The following is a 19,137-nucleotide window of genomic DNA, read 5'->3' on the forward strand; positions in this document are numbered from 1 at the left end:
TTTTTTTTTCACATTGCATTTTGCAACAACTCAATTAGGGTTATTAAACTGTTTCCATGCCACAGGATTTATCATCTTGCCTTGCCTTAATGAAACAAAGAGAATGTTTTCATTATCTTTGATTCCTCTAATTCCTAGGACATTCCTGGTTCACAGTATGTGCTAAACAAATGTTTGTTTTATTAATGTCATAAGCAAACTATAAAAACACAAAGTTACAGTATACATTTTAGCATGCTTCTTGAAAACTAGGTATGAAGTGTTATTCATGCTCCCTTCTTCATTCTCTCTAAATCCTCCTCAATATTGTCTACTTCACAATTATTTGGTATTTTCTTTGGTGATTACATTTTTCCCAAATATATAAGTACTAGCTATTAGAAATCACTCAGGGGATAATTTTTTTTTAAGGAAACACAATTATTTTGTGACTTCGGATCTTTTTAATGTGCACAATATTAGGGATTATAGTTTAATAAAGAATTACAAATCAATGTGTTATCATGGAAAAATATCTGTATTGTACATGAACAAATGTATTACCATCAGCACCATTAGACTTTGTTAATGTTTCAACTTCAGCCTCAGTTTGAAATATTAAAGTTGCTATCACCATAAATTCACTTAAAGCCAGATAATAACACAGCAGAGAATCTGAAAAGGGCAACACACTTTTGGCAAAATATTAGAAATACACTTGATGCTTTTCAAAGGGATAAAGAAAGAAAAAGTTGCTGACTTAAAGAAGATAACAGTTCTTGACTGGTCTATAAAGAAGAAAGAAAAACAAACTTCCAACCAAAAATACTCTGAGTAAACTCACCATTAAGAATTAAAGGACTCATAAAGAGTTTACCATACAAACAAAAGGTAAAGAAGTCCATCACCAGTAAATCAGCCCTACAAAACTATGTTAAAGGGCCATGTGAGAGTGTATATCTCACTGGTAAAGGTAAATATATAGTAAAGGTTGTAGATTAATCATGTAAAAAGCTAGTATTAAGTTTAAAAGATGAAAGCAGTAAAAATAACTTACTACAATAATTAGTTAAGGGATACACAAGATGAAAAGGTATAAAATATGACATCAAAATTATAAAACGGAGAGGAGGGTTAAAATGTAGAGCTTTAGAATGCACTCAAACTTATGGTATTACCAACTTAAAACAGCATAAGTTTAAAATAGAGTATCATAAATATGAGGTGTTACATGTAAGCCTTGTCGTTACCACCAAGCAAATTCTATAGGAGATAAAAGATAATGAGAAATGAATCTAAGCATACCAATAAAAATATATCATCAAATCACAAAGGAAGAGAACAAGAAGAAGGGAACAGAGAAACTACAACAGCCAAAAAACAATGAACAAAATGGCAATAAGTACATATCTGTCAAGAATTACTTAAAATGAAATGGACTAAACTCTCCAATCAAAAGACATAGAATGGCTGAATGGATAAATACAAACAAGGCCCATCTATTGTATATGCTGCCTACAAGAGACGCATTTCAGATGTAAGGACATACACAAGTGAAAGTAAAGGGATAGAAAAAAATAGTTCATGCAAATGAAATCCAAAATAAAGTTAGCATAGCAATACCTATATCAGACAAAACTGTAAAACAAAGACTGCAATAAGACACAAAGAGGATGGTATAAAATGATAAATCTGCCTATCCAACAAGAGGAAATACTTATGCAGCCAACATAGGAGCACATGAATATTAAAGAAAATATTAAGAGACCTAAAGGGAGAAATACTCACCAATATAATCACCCATACACATTAAGGAAACATCAGCCTTAAATGACACATTAGACCAGATGAACTTAAGATATATACAGAACATTCCATCCAAAAGCCAACAGCGCACACATTATTCTCAAGTGGACAACGGAACTTTTCCAGGATAGGCCACAAAACAAATCTTAACAAATTTAATAAGACTGAAAGCATATCAAGCAACTTTTCTGACCACAATGATATAAAACTAGAAATCAATCACAGAAAACTGGAAAATTCACAATTGTTGAGATTAAAAAATACACTGCTGAACAAATAACGGGTCAACAAAAAATAAAAATAATAAATCAAAAGTACCTGGAGACTAATGAATATGGAAATACAATATACCAAAACTTATGGGAGGCAATAAAAGCAGTGCTAAGAAGAAAGGTAACAGCAATAAATGTCTATCCTCAAGAAACTAGAAAAATCTCCAATAAACAACCTAACTTTATACCTCAAGGAACAAGAAAAAGAACAAATAAGGCCCAAGGTCAGTAGAAGGAAGAAAATAAAAAACCATTAGAGTAGAAATAAATGAAATACAGACTAAAAAGACAACAGAATGAATCAATGAAACCAAGATCTGGTTTATTGAAAATATAAACACAATTGACAAACCTTTAGCTAGATTCACCAAGAAAAAAGGAGAGAAGTTTTGAATAAATAAGATCAGAAATGAAAGAGGAGATATTACAACTGGTCCTACAGAAATACAAAGAATCATAAGAGACTACTATGAACAATGATAAGCCAACTAATTAGAAAACCTAGAAGAGATTTAACCAAAATTCCTAGATACATACAACCTTCCAAGACAAAAATCATGAAGAAATACAATATCTAAACAGACGAATTACTAGTAAGGAGAATGAAACAGTAATCAAAAGTCTACCCTCCCCCCCCAAAAAAACCAAAGTCCAGGACCAGGTAGCTTCACTGGTGAATCTTTCAAACATTCAAAGGCAAATTAATCACAATCCTTCTCAAACTCTTCCAAAAATAGAGGAGGAGGAAACACTTCTAAACTCATTTTATGAGACTAGCATTACTTTGATTAAAATCGGGCAAGGATGCCATAAGAAAAGAAAATTGTAGGGCAATGTCCCTGGTGAACAGATGTAAAAATCCTCAACAAAATATTAGCAAACCAAATTCAACAATGTATTAAAAGGATCATATGCATAATCAAGTGGCATTTATTTCAAGGATGCAAAGATGTTTCAACACCCACAAATTAATCAATGCGATACACCATATTAACAAAATGAATAATAAAAAAAATTATATGGTCATCTCAATAGACATAGAAAAAACATTTCACAAAATTCAACATCCATTTATGATAAAAACTCTCAACAAAATGGGTGTTAGGGGATGTACCTCAATATAATAAAGGCCATATATGAAAAGCTAACATCATACTCAATGGTGAAAAGCTAAAAGCCTTTCTTCTAAGATTAAGACAACACTGCCACTTTAATTCAACAACTCTATAGAGTCCACAAAAATAAATAAATAAAAAACCCATTAGAATAAATAAATTCAGTAAGATTTCTGGATACAATATCAATATAAGAAATCTGTTATGTTTCTATACATTAATAATGAACTATCAGCAAGAGAAATTAAGAAAACAATCCCCCTTAAAAGGGCATCAAAAAGAATAAAATACCAGGAAATCAGATTAACCAAAGAGGAGGTAAAAGACATGTACACTAAAAACTGTAAGACTGTGATGAGAAAAACTGAAGATATAAATAAATGGAAAAATATTCTGTGTTCATGGACTGGAAAAATTAATACAGGCTCTTTGCAGAGTCTGTGTTTTCATCAACATCAAGGTAAGACCCTCCATCAACAAAAAGATTATGACTTGCTGAAGGCTCAGATAATGGTTAGCATTTTTTCAAAAAAAGTATGTAAGTTGAAGGTAATTACATTGTTTTTTAGACAATATTACTGCATACTTAACAGAATACAGTATAGCGTAAACATAACTTTTACATTGCAAGAATTCATGTGACTCACTCTATTGTGATGGTCACTTTATTGCAGTGCTTTGAAACCAAACCTGCAGTACTCTCAAGGTTTGTCTGTATTGTTAAAATGTCCATATACCCAAACCAATACTCAATGCAATCCCTATCAAAATTTCAACAGCATTTTTCACAGAAACAAACAACTCAAAATATTGTATGAAACAACAAAAGCCCCTGACTATAAAAGGCAATGTTGAGAAAGAAGAACAAATATGGAGATATTATACTCCCTGCCTTCAAACTATATTACAAACTACAGTAACCAAAACAGTGTGGTATTGGCATAAAAAGACACATAGATCAAAAGAATGGAAAAGACCCCAGAAATAAACCCACACATATGGTCAATTAATTTATGACAAGGGAGTCAAGAATATACAATGGGGAAAGCATAGTACCTTCAACTTACAGTGCTGGGAAAATTGGACAGCCAGATGCAAAAGAATAAAACTGGACCACTATCTTATGCCATACACAAAAAAATTAACTCAAACCCTGACTAGTGTGGCTCAGTTGGTTGGGTGCCATCCTGCGTAACAAAAGGTCGCCGGTTCAATTCCCAGTCAGGGAACACATCTGGGTTGCAGGTTTGGTCCCCAGTCAGGATGCATACGAGACACAACCAATCAATGTTTCTCTCTCACATTGATGTTTCTTTCCCTTTTTTCCACTTCCTTTCTCCCTCCCTTCCTTTTTTCCTAAAAATAAAATAAAATCTTTTTAAAAATTAATTCAAAATGGAGTAATGATTAGAATGTAAGACCTGAAACCATAAAAGTCTTAGAAGAAAACCTAGGCAGTAACCTCCTTGACATCAGTCTTGGTGATGATTTTTTTGATTTGACAAAAAAAGCAAAAATAAACAAGTGGGACTACATCAAATTTCTGCACAGCAATGGAAACCATCAACAAAATAAAAAGGCAATCTATTGTGCTAAATGGGAGAAGAAATTCACAAATGATAAATGATAATGGGTTAATATCCAAAATATATAAAGAACTCATACAATGTGACCGCCCCCCAAACAATCTCATTTAAAAATAAGCAGAAAATCTGAATAGACATTTTTCCAAAGAAGACATACAGATAGCCAAACAGGTATATAAAAAGTGGTCAGCATCACTCGTTATCAGGTAAATGCAAACCAAAACCACAATGAGCTATCACCTTATACCTGTTAGAATGGCTATTATCAAAAAGACAAGAGATAACAAATTCTGGCAAGGATGGGAATAAAAGAGAACCCTTGTGCACTGTTGGCTGGCCAAAAAGTTCGTTTCACTTTTTCCTTAAGATGGCTCTAGCAGCAGCACTTAGCTGTCCTTAACTTCATCCAAAACAATTTTGTTAGACTGGATTTTAACAGCTGTCAGATCAGCCTGCATTAAAAAAATAAATCAAAATTGGTGAATTTTTGTGTAGCTATTTTAATATGGAAGATGGAAGAAAATATGCAACATTTGCAGCAGATTATGCTTTATTATTTCAAGAATTGTAAAAACACAACTGAAACACAAAGATCCACGCAATGTATGGAGAAGGTACTGTGACTGATAGAATGTGTCAAAAGTGGTTTGCCAAGTTTTGTGCTGAAGGTCGGGTAGAACAGTTGAAGATCACAGTGATCAAATCAAGACATTAATTGAGAACAATCAACATTATACCACCCGGGAGATAGCTGACATAATCAAAATATACAAATCAATAAAGTTATTGGTGAAAATGAAAAATGTGTCTTTTATTTGATGGAAAAAAACATACGGACTTTTTGGCCAACCCAATATTTGTTGCAGCCACTATGGGAAACAGTATGGATGTTCCCTTAAAAATTAAAAACAGAACTACCATATAATCTAGCAATTCCAGTCTGGGTGTTTATCCAAAGAAAACAAAAACACTAACTCAAAGAGACATATGCACCCCATGTTCATTGCAGCATTATTCACAATAGCAAAGTTATGGAAACAATCTTAATGTCCACTGACAAATGAATGGATAAAGAAAATGTGTTGTATATAAACAACGGAATATTACCCAGTCATAAAAGAAGAATAAAATCTTGCCACCTGCAACAACATGGATGGACCTAGAGGGTATTATGCTAAATAAAATAAGTCAAAGAGGAATATACAAATAGCACATGATTTCAATTGTACGTTGAATCAAAAAAACACTAAGCTTATAGATACAGAGAACAGACTGGTGGTTGCTAGAGATGGGGGTATGGAGAGTCCAAAGGCACAAATCTTCCATTGTCAAATAAATAAGTCACAGGGCTGTAATAGAGAGCATGGCAACTACTGTTAGTAATACTGTACTGCATATTTAAAAGGTGGGAATTAAGAGATGAAATTCCCCCAGATTTAAGGCAAAGTAAACAGAGATTTTTAACTGAGAAAACAGACACTCAGACTCTGAGACAGCAATGTACTTGTCAGGGGAAAAAACAAAGATGTAGAAATGATATGAACACTATATTATTACATATAAATTCTAACTTTGATTTGAGAGAGGAGTAAAGCACTATGTGGAGACTGTAACTCTGAGGGGGATATGGGTGGGTGAGGAAGGGCAATTAGATGTCACATGGCGCATAGTGGCTATTTAACCTGGAAACTGCAGTGGGGGCTTGCGAAGCATATCACCAACACTGCAAAAAAAAAAAAAAAAAAAAAAAAAAGATGTAGAAAGATCGCCCAATGCTCTTCTACCTCAACTATCTAAGCTCCCTGAAATATCTGGAGTAAAAATCAAGTCAGAGAGAGAAAGAGAGAGGGAGGGAGAGAGAGACTGCACCAAAACAAAATGAATAAGCATTAATTCTAAGGAGAAGAAAGAGAAAGAAGACAGAAGTTTTGGAAGTGGGGCATGATAAAAGGAAGTTAGTTGCTCAGCATGATTTACTTTTATTAATTTAACATGATAAAATGCCATGTGTTCTCTTCATATACTTTTTGATTTATATTGGTAAATGGAAAGCATTAAGGTTTTTAAAATGTTTGCTCATAACCTTCATTCACCATTCATATTTTCTATTGGAGATCCTGTTTCTCAGCTGGGAATTCTACTACCCAAGGCATTTGAGGAAGCTGCATTATAGAGCTGAATGTAAACCACATATTGTAAATGGTCTAGCCCTTTGATTATACCAAGTTACATGGTATTAGAACAATTCTACTCAATGAACTTTTCTCTGCATCAGCAACATCCAATCATTAAATGTTCATCTCTTCAGTGTTTCTACATAGATAACACTGTTCTCCAGTTTACATCATAGTAATCAACACTTTCATTTTGCATCCTTATAAATTACAATCTTACATTTGGAAATGCATTGTTCTTATATTCCTTTACCAAAGTAAAAACAAAGATTGACTCATAACATATGTCTAATATAAATGATTACAATACAACAAAATATAGATGACTGAAAAGCAGGAGTTGAGATGCCTTGGTGTAGAAATATACACTCCACATTTTCATAGATATCATTGGTCTTTATCTGACTCTTCAAATTCATCTTAGGAGAGTCAGCACTACTCTGTTCTCCATTCCATCAGCAGAAGCAGGGCTGTACTTCCAATGGAGATCACCACCCCCTGAGAAGCAGGTTTCACTCAGCTTTGATCTGCAAGCCTTAGTACTGGGCCAGTGCTTCAAACACCTTAAGCAGTGTCCGTGGCTAACAGATGAGTGCTGCGCTCATGCGTGCATACAGGTGGGTACTAGAATTTCCAGTATGGGGACAGATAAGCCCTGAAGAACCAGCTAAGGAACAGCAATTCCAAGTACATAGCTCCATGGCTGAAATGTGACAAAAAGTGAGGCTCACACAGGAGAGTATTCTATCTTTTTGACAGGATGAAATCAATGTCTAAGAGCAGAATTTTTTTTAAAATCAAGTGTATGCCTTATCATGGGTGAAATACAATTTATCCACTTAGAATTACCCAACAATGTCATATAAGCAAGGCTATGAGACATCTGTTCTAAACCCCCACCCTATTTCTGGCCACGAGATGCACAGGATAGTGACTACTGGACCTCTGCGGCTGATGCTTCCCGGGGCCTCATCACCCTTCCCTGGAAGGCTAGATTCCATGTTATTTAACATAATATCTGATTCTTGACATTGACTGCAGAAATCAATTTCTTTCCTACTTGCAGTTAGAAGAGTGTTATTGTCATAACAAAACTCAAAGTTAAAAAAAAGGTTCTCTAACCACCTCATGCACGCAGATATAATCTGAGCCACTTGGGACTTTTAATTATTAAGCTGGTTTCTTTGCAAAGCAGCAGCAGATAGTATACAAATAACCTGACAATCTGTTTTTTCATGGTCCCTTGTCCATGGGACAAAGAGAAAGGGATCCCTCCACTATAGGTAACTATTTCCAAAAAATTACAAACTACATTAAATGCATTGAATGAAAAATTAAAGAAAAGCTTATTTCTCATTTTCTGAAAAAGCACTTTGCAAACACATTTTGTTTCTTCTGAATTATATATGTCAAAGAGTTTAGATACATATTCTTTAATTACCAATCCTTCCTAAAACCATGAATTTCAAGAATATCACATATATTCTTCCAACATCTTATTAGAGTGCTGATCACTAAGTTTTTGGATCCATTTTTGGATTTTACTCAAAAAACATTTAACAAATGATTTCTCATATTTAAATATAAAAATAATTTTCCTAAAGTATTTCCTTTCAGATTCCATCTATTTGGGCACTGGAAACATAAAAGCAGTATAAATATAAATCAGCTACCCTGAAAGCAGCAGGTATGTGCATGAGCATACAGAAGGCAGACGAGCCTTATAGGATTACCATAAGTGAGGATGTACAGGGGTTTCCCGTTCGTGTCCATTGTGGTCAAGCATGGGGCCTTTGGTGAGATGGTCCCCCATCGCTGTAGTGCGGCTTCTAAAGATGGGGGCCAATTTGTAACCACGCCCAGCTGCTCCCCACGCATGGCCAACATCTGTGCTCCCTCCGGCTTTGGCTGGTTCGGATCTGGTTGTTGAACTAAACATATGTGGACACAAGAGATTTTAGGAAAAAATGCACTCATGTTAGCACAAACACATTTTTATTCCTTTAAAGAAAGCTAGACTGCTTATACTTAAAGAATAAATTTATCAGTGTATAGAAAACGCATATACATGCTTTTCTAGAATCAGGGCTATGACCTATACATACCCTCATGGATATAATGGAGGTACTTAATTCTTATGGTTTCCCAGGCAATGTCAGCTGGGGTACGTGAGAAGATCTGAGTGCATTTACAAAATGCCAGCAAGTAAAGCTATGGATGTGAACATTACCTAGAGTCTAGGATTACAATTATGTTAAAAATATCAATTATCAACATAGACTAGTAATTATGGACCCCAAAGAGCTCAAACCTTTTAAGCTGAAATATATTTTGCCCTTAAGTACTGAGGTATAAATTTAAATCTGCTACAACTACTACAAATAATCGAGCACAGATAATGTTTTCTTGAGTAAAACAAAAATAAATGCCTCATAATAAAATGCAATTTGCCCAACTGTTTAGATAGGTGAGAAGTTGACATTTTTTTCTCACTTCTGGAAAAGGCTTCTCTCTCATAGTTCATGACTGACTGACTGACGATTTCCACCTGCTGGGCAGAAAATCATCTACATCCTACTTGTGAGGTAAACAGTGAGAACACACAGAGTTTGTGTTTGATACAATAATTTTTTTGTTTTGACTTTAGGTGGTTTGGGTGTAGCTCAGTTGGTTGAAGCATCCTGTAACTGAAAGGTCATGGGTTTGATTCCTGATCAGGGCAAATGCCTAAATTGAGGGTTCTGTCCCCCACTGGGGTGTGTATGAGAGGCAACTGATCAATGTCTCTCTCTCACATCGATGTTTCTCTACCTCTCTCTTTCCCTCCCTTCCCCTCTCTCTAAAATTAATTTTTAAAAAGCTCATGAGCACTAGGGGGTTAAGACACCCACTCCTGGCTTTGTAAAGGGTGGAGTGCAATGGGACCAACTACATGCTCATTGTGTTCTTCCTAAGATTATTCAGAGCGAACTGTGTTGCTGTCGGCAAGGTTTTCTATGATTTATTTGCATTTTTGGAACCTGACCGAGTCCTGAGAAAGAGGCCTGCCTTGTGGGACAGTACTCACATGCCTTTACAGGACCTGCAGGAACAGTACCTACGGTCTCTAGATAAGATTCCCATCTTCTAGTGAATGCCAACGTTATTGTTCATAAATAGTAAAATAGCCTTGGCAGAAAAAAATTATATTTTATGGGAACACAGGGGCGTTAAAATAAATGGGGGTAGAAAAGCATTCCTTTACCTTCTAATAATTCTTCAAAGTCATCAACAAAGAATTCTCGTAATGGCGGTCGTTTCGGTCGTTTAAGGGTATTGACAAGTTGTTGAATTTTTGCTGATACCCGGCTACTTACTGGCACTCCTGAAAAACAGAAACATAGGGCAGATGAACTTACTTTAGTCCATCCCATCTGCACAAGCACCACAGGGCCGAGATACCCATGTGCTCTGCCCCATCTCATGGCTGAGAGAAGCAGGGATGGCCTTGAGACTGAGTGTCTATCAAACTGCCACCTAGGACAATATGCAGAGTAGACATTCTACTGGATAGGCAGTCACAGTGCACTGACCCTGCTGGGGAGCTGTGAGAGGGTAGAGACTCAGCAGAAACAATTCTATTAAAACCTCATGAGCCATCCTGATCTTGTGATGTTAGGAAAAGCTCCAACCACAGATCGGGGTTGGACCCACCTCCAATTCTGACCTGGGTTTGTCACCTTTTCACTCATAGTGTCTCTGGCCCCTTTTTTTAAAGGAGGTCAGAGAGCTGATGAAGCAGAGAGACTCTCCCTTAGTCCCCATCTCTCCTGAGACCCCTGGGATTTGGCCTCTCTGGGCTAAAAGAACACTTTGTTGAAGAATTTAATTTGGGTGCTCTGCAGTGTCTGTGTTGCCACCCCAGAACCTATACCTTCTGAGGGAAGCAGCACCTCGGCAGGCCCTGTCCATACAGGTCACCACCCGGTGCCTTCCAAGTATCTTAGCTGTACTCTCCTGAGTGAACATTCAGGCAATATATTCTAAAAGCACAGCAATTAGTCTCAAAATTCAATTTCTGCATGACAGAATACCAGCGTGTATTTATCCATGTGTCCTGAGAAACATTAACCCCATGTTACAATAATATATTTCTTACAATAATGAATGTGACATCATTTTGAAAATTGAGTAAGTGAAATAATCATTAAAAAAGGCAAGAAGTTTAAAAATTTTTAAATAACCCAAATTAATAAATTTTTTTTAAAAAGGACCAAAATGCTTAACTGTTCAAATGTACCCACTGCAAGCAAATCTCATTCCACTGAAAGATGCTTGGAAATCCATACCTGGTAACCATGAGTGTGGAAACTTCATTGCTCTCACAGTCTGAGAACCACAGCTAAAGGGGTCTCCCCCATAATGACTGAGGAGACGCCCTTCTTCTCTATTGGAAGTATCATAATAAAATCTCAGCTTTTGGGATGTGAACATGACAGAATTCAAAGAAATTCTTCTATCAAATCTCAAAATACTCCATGGGCACCTTCAGAATTGCGACATTAAATATTTTATAGTTTTGAAAATATATAAAAATACATAATCCAGAATCCTCAATTTCTAAACACATTATTTCCTCATTAAGTAGTCTCGCTTAATTTGGTTTAGATGACTCTGAGATCATTTCAACACATGAAGTTCACGTGCAAGTCTGATACTACAGACAGGGTAATAGAAACGGCCACCATGATCAGAATGTACCAAGATTAATGATATGAGTAATAAAAAAGAACCCCTACTACTGTATTTTATCAAATCACTAATACTTTTTCCCAATATGGAGAAAAAAAAGACTTTTTTTGAAATTCTAAAGCAGCATATTGGCCCATATGTGTAAATTAATTTGTTTACATTTAACTTCATTCTGCTCTTCTAAGTAACTGTTCATGGTCTTAACACTTGCACACTAATTTGTTAATTGCTGAATCAACTTCAGTTAATCATTAGCAAACACATCATAATCTTTAAAAATTTCCTTTTTTCTCATGATTAAATTCCTACATTATTTTTTTTCTACAAGGAGTAACTCTTGGTCAACTTGGAGATAATTTTCATTTCCTGTGACTATGTCACCTTCTATGGGAGGCTTGTAAGTTAAGATTTGACCATTTATCTAGTAGAACCACATCCAACATTGGTCTAAAAGGTAAGTTAGCGGAATTCAGAGTTTACAAAGGAGAGAAGAAAATGCTGGGAGACACACCATCGCCAGTCTCCATGAGCTCGGCATTGCCATACTTTGGTGCTGTCCGTGATGTCGTTGAGCCTTGTGGCCTTTCTACTTGTATTGAGTGTTCTGAGGTGTATGTGGTTACATCGGGAGGTGCAGAGTGATTTTCTGTAAAGAAACAAATTACAAGTTCTCTGATTATCATGATAGTTATTCTGAAGGCTGAGTAAGCAACAGGGTTTCAATAAAGGCCACATCCTGAGAAAAGACCATAATTCTGAATCAAAGTCCACTACAAAAATCTCAGCATAAAGGTAACCTTTAAGATAATTCACACTGCTCAAAATGAAACTGGTAAAACTTCAGAAATAATGTCTTAGCAGGAGCCACCTCAATGAATCACTTAAGCATTTTAACTAGAATAATGTCTTCAAGCAGCCAGTAGAAAAAGAGATATTGAAAGCTACATGTTTGTTTATAAAAGAGTAATTTTCTTGTCTATCACGGTAATGGCAGTTAAGAACTCAAGCTTTGAAGGCATACAGCCTGGGATTTGAATCCCAGCTCACAAACCCCCTGAGATCTTGGGAAGTACATCTTAACCCCTCTCTGCCTCAGTCTTCTCACCCATCAAATGGGAATGATAATGGCGACCTCCTTGTAGGGGAGATTACATGAGTTACCATATGTAAAGTTCTTAAGACATTTCTTGATAGAGGATGACCACTCAAAATACATTAGCTATTTTGTTTCTTTCAGCATGAATAATACCGAACACTCATTCAAAAAGCATATATTTACATTCTCATGTGCACTGACGCTGGTTACGCACAGTGAGCTGTGCAGCAGCCCTTCCCTGCAGCATTCATTGATGAAGATGTCAAGCACTTAAATGGTTAAGTGGGGAAAGCACAGATCCTATATTTATTTATTTTATTTTATTTTTCAATTATGGTTTATACCCAATATTATTTTATTTTATTTTTCAATTATGGTTTACATCCAATATTATTTTGTATTAGTTTTCAGGTGTACAGCACAGTAGTTAGACAATCATGTACTTTACAAAGTGTTCCCCCAATATTTATTAAATAAGGCATTCAGGAGAGCACATGAATTGAGACTACCAATGACATTTTCTAGATCCTGAGTCCTTATAATGGGTATGATGCTATTAATTTTGATTTGTTAATCCTTATTAGATGGAAACTTGTTGAGGTTCCATAGTTCCATGCAAAAGAAGCGATTTCCTTGTGCTGTAAAAAGAGAAGCTGGTACTGGAAAGCCTTCTTCAGACAGTCCCTCCTCAGCACCACACATGGGAGTGGGGGCTGTGAAAACAGTGATATCACCAACAAAAAGGACAAGAGGAAAAACAGGGCACTAAACAGCTCCTGTAAAGGATCCTCTTCACAGTCTGAGAGCTGGAACAAGAAGGCAGAACATCGCCCTCAGCTGGGAACAAGCGTATCAGGGACTCAAATTTGTGCTGCTCTGCAAATGTCTGTACATGACCATGAGAAGGCTGAGTGTACTGACTTGGGGTGACAAATAATTTTAACAAGTAGGCGGATCACTGAGGGGAAGTGAGAGAGGGAGAGAAGAGGATCATTCAAATCACCCCTTCAATGATTCAGAGACTGTTCATCCTCTCATTCACCCCTACCTGTGCTTTTTCCAAATCAACCTGACTTCATGTGGCAGAATGATCTAATTCTCCATGGCCAAGTAGCACACTCACTGGGGCCTCATGTTTCAGATGAAAATATAATAGATGCTGATGGGCACTGAGCAGACTTTCCAATTAGCACCTAAAACAAAAGCAGTTATAGAGTGGGTACATTGCATTGTGATTTTATCCAGATTCACTGGTGTTTATGTGACGCTGTAGCCTCATCACTGGTAATAGACAGCCAATCCATCTGTGTTGGGCGGCAGGAATACTGTCGTGCTTTCGCTTTGAGGTTGGAAAAATGATTCCAATACATCTCGTGATTACAAAAAGTAGAACAGTGACAGCTGGGGTGACTTCTAAGAACTTTCCAAAGTTATTTAGATAACACCTCCCTCCCACTCCCTTTCAAACTCCTCGCAGTCACTGTTACTGTGGGATCGTCATCCCAGCAGCTGCTCCTGTTAGGAAGTCAGAGGATGTACTGATGCTGCCGTAGAGTGCTGTAACCTGTTTATTTTGATAAAGATCAAGACTCCAAGTGTTTAGGTTACCTATTTTGGGGGGAGTATTTTTTAAAACTTTTACATAACAGATGCTCAGGAAACACTTGTTGGTATGTAAAAAAAAAAAAAAAAAAAAAAGTGGAATCAGGTTGAAGGTGAAGGGTCAAAGATCTAAGATGCTTGCCACCTCCAGGCCCAAGGCCAGTGGGGTCCATGTGCATCAGGAACACTTTGAAGATTAACCCTCATTGGGAATTCAGAGGATGCACAGAGACTTCCGGGTTCGCACAAAGTCTCACAGGTTGCCTTTCTAGCTGCTTTCTGATGTAGGAGGCATAACATGCACTCTGTGCTTTTTTGGCTGTCTTTGTGTTGGTGTTATTTTTTAAAATAAAATATCCCTCCTGTTCAAATTGATATCTCTCTTAATAAATTCTAAAATTCATAAAAACAAAAAAGAACCCTCATCAGAGCGGGGTTTTATCTTCTGAGCAAGACATCCCACTGTTTTTTAGATAATTTTCCCAGTACTTTTAAATTAAGAGAAAAATGGCAGCCATCCTTCCAGCCACCTGTCAAGTGTCACCTCCACAGTGAACACTCCCTGAGAGCTATCTGTGGTACCTTCACATCTGCTCCCCATGGGGTGGGTTCGGCTTCATCTACCTCTGCTTGGCTTTTGCTATCACCAGCTGACATGGGTTCCCCAAGATTCAGGAATTCAAAACGGGCACAAGAGGAAGGCAGGAAGAAAGTGCAATTCTGCCATCTTTCATGGCAGTATCTGCACACTGCTTTGGCACACCATCACTATAGTGATTCCACCTCAGTCCTTGATCCTCCCCACCTCTACCCCACACAGGGTTTTAGTCTGTTCCTCTTGCCAGTAATCCACTTCATTTGCACAGCTGTTTCTGGCCACAACCATTTCAAGGTCCCAGCTAGTCTGCCTGCTGAACCTGGCCTTGGAAATCCATTTTCTCGACTCCTCCTAATCACCTGCTTGGGTAGGCATACAACTCAGTCCAGCTCCCTGTGTCCTACTCAGAGTCTAAAGTTACCTATACCCAGCGCACAATGTTTGCTCAGCAAATGCTGGAGAAATAGTTCAAATAATGAATGAATTAAAGAACAGTTGACAACTACATAAAAGGCCTCCAGTTCTAACACCTACTGGAAAGAAATGTTCTTTAACTGTAACTGTATGAATTGGAATTTGCAGGGGTCATGGTGATAATCTTCACTTTTAAGCCATGTTAATTATTTTTCAGTCTCCAAATAAAGAGAAGAAAATTAGGAAACCTGGATTTCATGTGTAAAAAGCAACATATTTGTGGTCTACTAATTGGTGCTATATGGTGAGTAACATGTTCAAAGGAATCAAAATTTCTGTACACCAAGAATGCCCCATCCCAGGTTTCCTGTCAACTTGACCACTGTTGTCACTAAGAAAGGAAGAAACAAGGTACCTGTGATCTGGGCCCTCAGACAACCTGGTCTGCCCAGCTGCCCCAGCTTCCTAAAATGACATGACCATGCCCTCCACATGGTGGTGGAAAACCAAGTCCCTGGATAAAAACGTGGAGGTGAGTAAAGGTTAACCAGCAGTGATGATCTCAACAAAAGACAATGATGAGGGGAAGAGCTTGCCCTGGAGGGAGTCAAGCATTAGCCTTGCTGCTGGGGGCTGAGTTAGATCACTCACTACACCAACCTGTCTCCCATGTGCAACCAATGGGAAGAGAAGACTTTCCCCTTCAGTTTCACTAGTAAAGTCCACTTTCACTGGGTCTCATGGAAGGCATCTCACAGGGAAGCTCTAACTGTTGGCTCAACCAAATGTGACACGTGACAATATATCACGTGAGGATTTATCTTCTTAATCCATTAATAATGACTCAGGGACAGACCAACATACTTTGTTTACCTTGTCTCCTGCTGATTAACTTTTCCTATGTATGTGAGCATGTGAGTGTGATACTGATAATGTCAATTCACAGCTGCTTTTCAAAGGTACAGGCAAACCACCCATGGACTAAACCTGGAGATGGTTAGAAAAGGACTTAAAGGTTCTATGTTGAAACTTCCCTTTCAGCAGCGTCCTGAGAGTCAGGGTTGAGTTCCAGATTACATAGGTTCTCATGCCTGGAAATGCCTCTTTCCCATATTTATGCCCTGAAAACCCCATAGAGAGGTGAATGCAACTGGTAGACACATTATACAATTGTAGGAAGTATGCTCTAAGGTCAGGACAAAAATCTTCAACTTCAGACAAGCTTCTTGATTTTTGTCCACAAACTCAAGTTCATGACAGAAGACCCCAACTGTGATGGTGACAGGGTACTCTTTATTGTTTATGCAAAGTTTCATTGCATTTCGTCTGAAAAGAGCTCCCTTTCCATTTGTAACAGCAATGGAACAAAGAAGCTGATGAGAGACTGAGACCACAGAGTGTCACCCAGGGTCCGCCACCCAGCAGATGGGAATCTGACTCCTCGGCTGGCTGCCCAGAGCATCCTGTCAACTGCCTAAGCCTCAGTCTTCCGTCTGCAGAATGATAACGCTACTCCTCACTGTGGCTGAGGCAACTAAGTGACAACACATTTTGCATCTCTCAGTGACTAGATTACTACCATCATGGCATCAGGTCCTGGTCGCCCAGACCTGCAGGATTCCTCTCTGCTGTCTCTCCCCTTGTGTGGGGACCCTTTCCCCTCAAGAATCTGTGAAACTCACATGCAGAGAGTGTAAATGACTGTGTTACCACTTTCTGAGTACATTTAAACATTAGAAAAGCAGAGTTAAATAGATGGATTTTCCCACATATACCAAAGTACAGGCAGGTCAGTGAGACATGTCTGCAAAATGGGGTGCACAGTGGGTGAAGGGTTAGAATACCTGTGGGTCCAAAAGTCATTACTTTAAGTATAAAATCCAAAGAAAGAAAATCAGTTTTGAGAAATGAAAAACCCCAAAGCATTTTTTGGGGGGAAAGAGATCAGACCTGTGTCCTAACAACACAGTCAGGGCGGCAAGATGCAAGATATTGTAAAAGAAGGAGTGGAAGGGGCTGCAATGGTTCACAGGGGATGGGAGGTGCCTGGACCCAGGGTCCTGGGAGCAGTGAAGGGGAGAAATAAGGCTTCTAAGATCATGAGTAGCCAAATGCCCAGGATGTGGACACAGATGGTATGGGGGAAGAAGGACCCAAGGACAGCAGAGGTCCCTGAGCCTGCTCCTTGGAATACAGCCTCAATAGACAAGCTGACCTCAGGGTACAGGGTGGGCCAAAGGGCAGTGTCCAGAGGCACTCTGGAATGTGAAGGACTGGTGAAGGACTTCACAGTGGAAAATGCAGGTATGCAAGTTTAGGAAGGAGCAGGCGGCCTTCAAAACTGGGAAAGGATGAAATTGGCAAGAATGTAGAAACAGGGCAGAGAGATGAGCCACCAGGAGGATAGGAAAGGATCAGAAGTGGGAAGGAAACCAGGTGTGGGGCAGGCTGGAGAGGAGGAGGTGATTAGTAACATCCAAGCTAGGGACAGCTAATATGGAGGAGAGCTTATTAGCACTGAGCTAACAGATTTGGGAGGAGCTGGGATCCAGAATGAAGGTGAAAGAGTGAACCTCAGCAAGAGGGAACTTCCTTTCCCAGAAAAAGAAAACATAGCAAAAAGAGAGCGAGAGATGGAGACAGGCACTTCCTAACTGCCTGGACAAAGAAGTGTCTGTAGACGTACCCAAGCCCCTTACCACGAGGGTTTAGAAGCACAAGATGGTGGTTTATTTTCCACAAATTCCTAAAAACACACACATACACTATTCCTTGTAGGCTTTCAATGATCTCAACAAAAGGTCAATTCTCGATGACATTTTACTTCTTTCGTTTTGCCAGAGGAAAAAAGATTTCACTTCTTTTTTTCATTTTATTATTTCACCACTGCTTTCTAAATTTTTAAAAATATTTACAGAAAAGTCTCAGATATTCTAGGAATTTATCTTTGTGCCAATCTAGAAATTACTAAAATGTCACACACTGAAAAGCTGTATTTAGGCTTACATTGAGACCTATGTACATGAATCATGCACCCTTTTATAGTCTGGGTAAATTAAATCTCCTCATTATCATTTTCTCCAGCACTCCATGTGCAAATTCACAAAGAGAAAACCAAATGCAGTAATTAATTTGTTCAAAATTATGTGTTTCTCTTAGTAAGATTCTGACACTTTCTTAGAGGGGAGCTGGGTTGGAACACACACATTTCCAGGATGGAAGTGAGAGGCAGAGATGAGGGAACTCCATGTCTGCAGGTGCAGATGAAGCACAACGACAGGACCTCGGCAGATATCTCAGGTTCCAAAACACACAGGAAGACATTTTATTACCTAAAAATATTTAATGGTCATACATTTCTATTTAATTTTTAACTTACTATGATTTCAAATAGAGCCATAGTGCACATTAACCAGTGTCCATGTTACCAAAAACCTCTTGCACTGAAATTTAATAACATCACTTTGCATGTGAATGTGACTTGAAAAAATCTGGAAGAAATTTTCTATTTTCTCCTTTCTACTCACAACAGTTCTGAGAGGTACAAAGGAAAGAAATTACTATTCTTCCCCCCCCCCCCACTACAAAATTAAACAAGGGAGAAGTGACTTCTGAAGATGCCAACAGCTGTTCACAGGAGAAGTGAGACCAGACCCAGCTCTCCTGACAGCTGCCTGTGTCCTGCCTGTAGACACATGGTCTCATTTCTGATACTACTGAAATGTTTAAAAATCTTAATCCACGGCTGAAAATGGATCATACCA

At 38.0% G+C, this 19,137-nt stretch overlaps 1 protein-coding gene across 4 annotated transcripts in view; it reads right to left on the reverse strand.

Annotated features, from left to right (window-relative positions):
* DIP2C (DIP2 acetate--CoA ligase C (putative)) overlaps positions 1 to 19,137 on the reverse strand; it is a 367,711-nt gene that overhangs the window by 119,635 nt on the left and 228,939 nt on the right. For all 4 annotated transcript variants that reach the window (XM_090266439.1, XM_090266438.1, XM_090266437.1 and 1 more), the window contains 3 exons: positions 12,175 to 12,309; positions 10,177 to 10,296; positions 8,666 to 8,863 (listed from right to left, as the gene is read on the reverse strand). In XM_090266439.1, the coding sequence (XP_090122565.1) occupies positions 8,666 to 8,863; positions 10,177 to 10,296; positions 12,175 to 12,309 (453 nt within the window). The remainder of the gene's footprint in view (positions 1 to 8,665; positions 8,864 to 10,176; positions 10,297 to 12,174; positions 12,310 to 19,137) is intronic.

This window comes from Furipterus horrens, unplaced genomic scaffold (genome assembly GCF_987537825.1).
Source record: "Furipterus horrens unplaced genomic scaffold, mFurHor1.1.pri manual_scaffold_2, whole genome shotgun sequence".
NCBI classification, from domain to species: Eukaryota; Metazoa; Chordata; class Mammalia; order Chiroptera; family Furipteridae; genus Furipterus; species Furipterus horrens.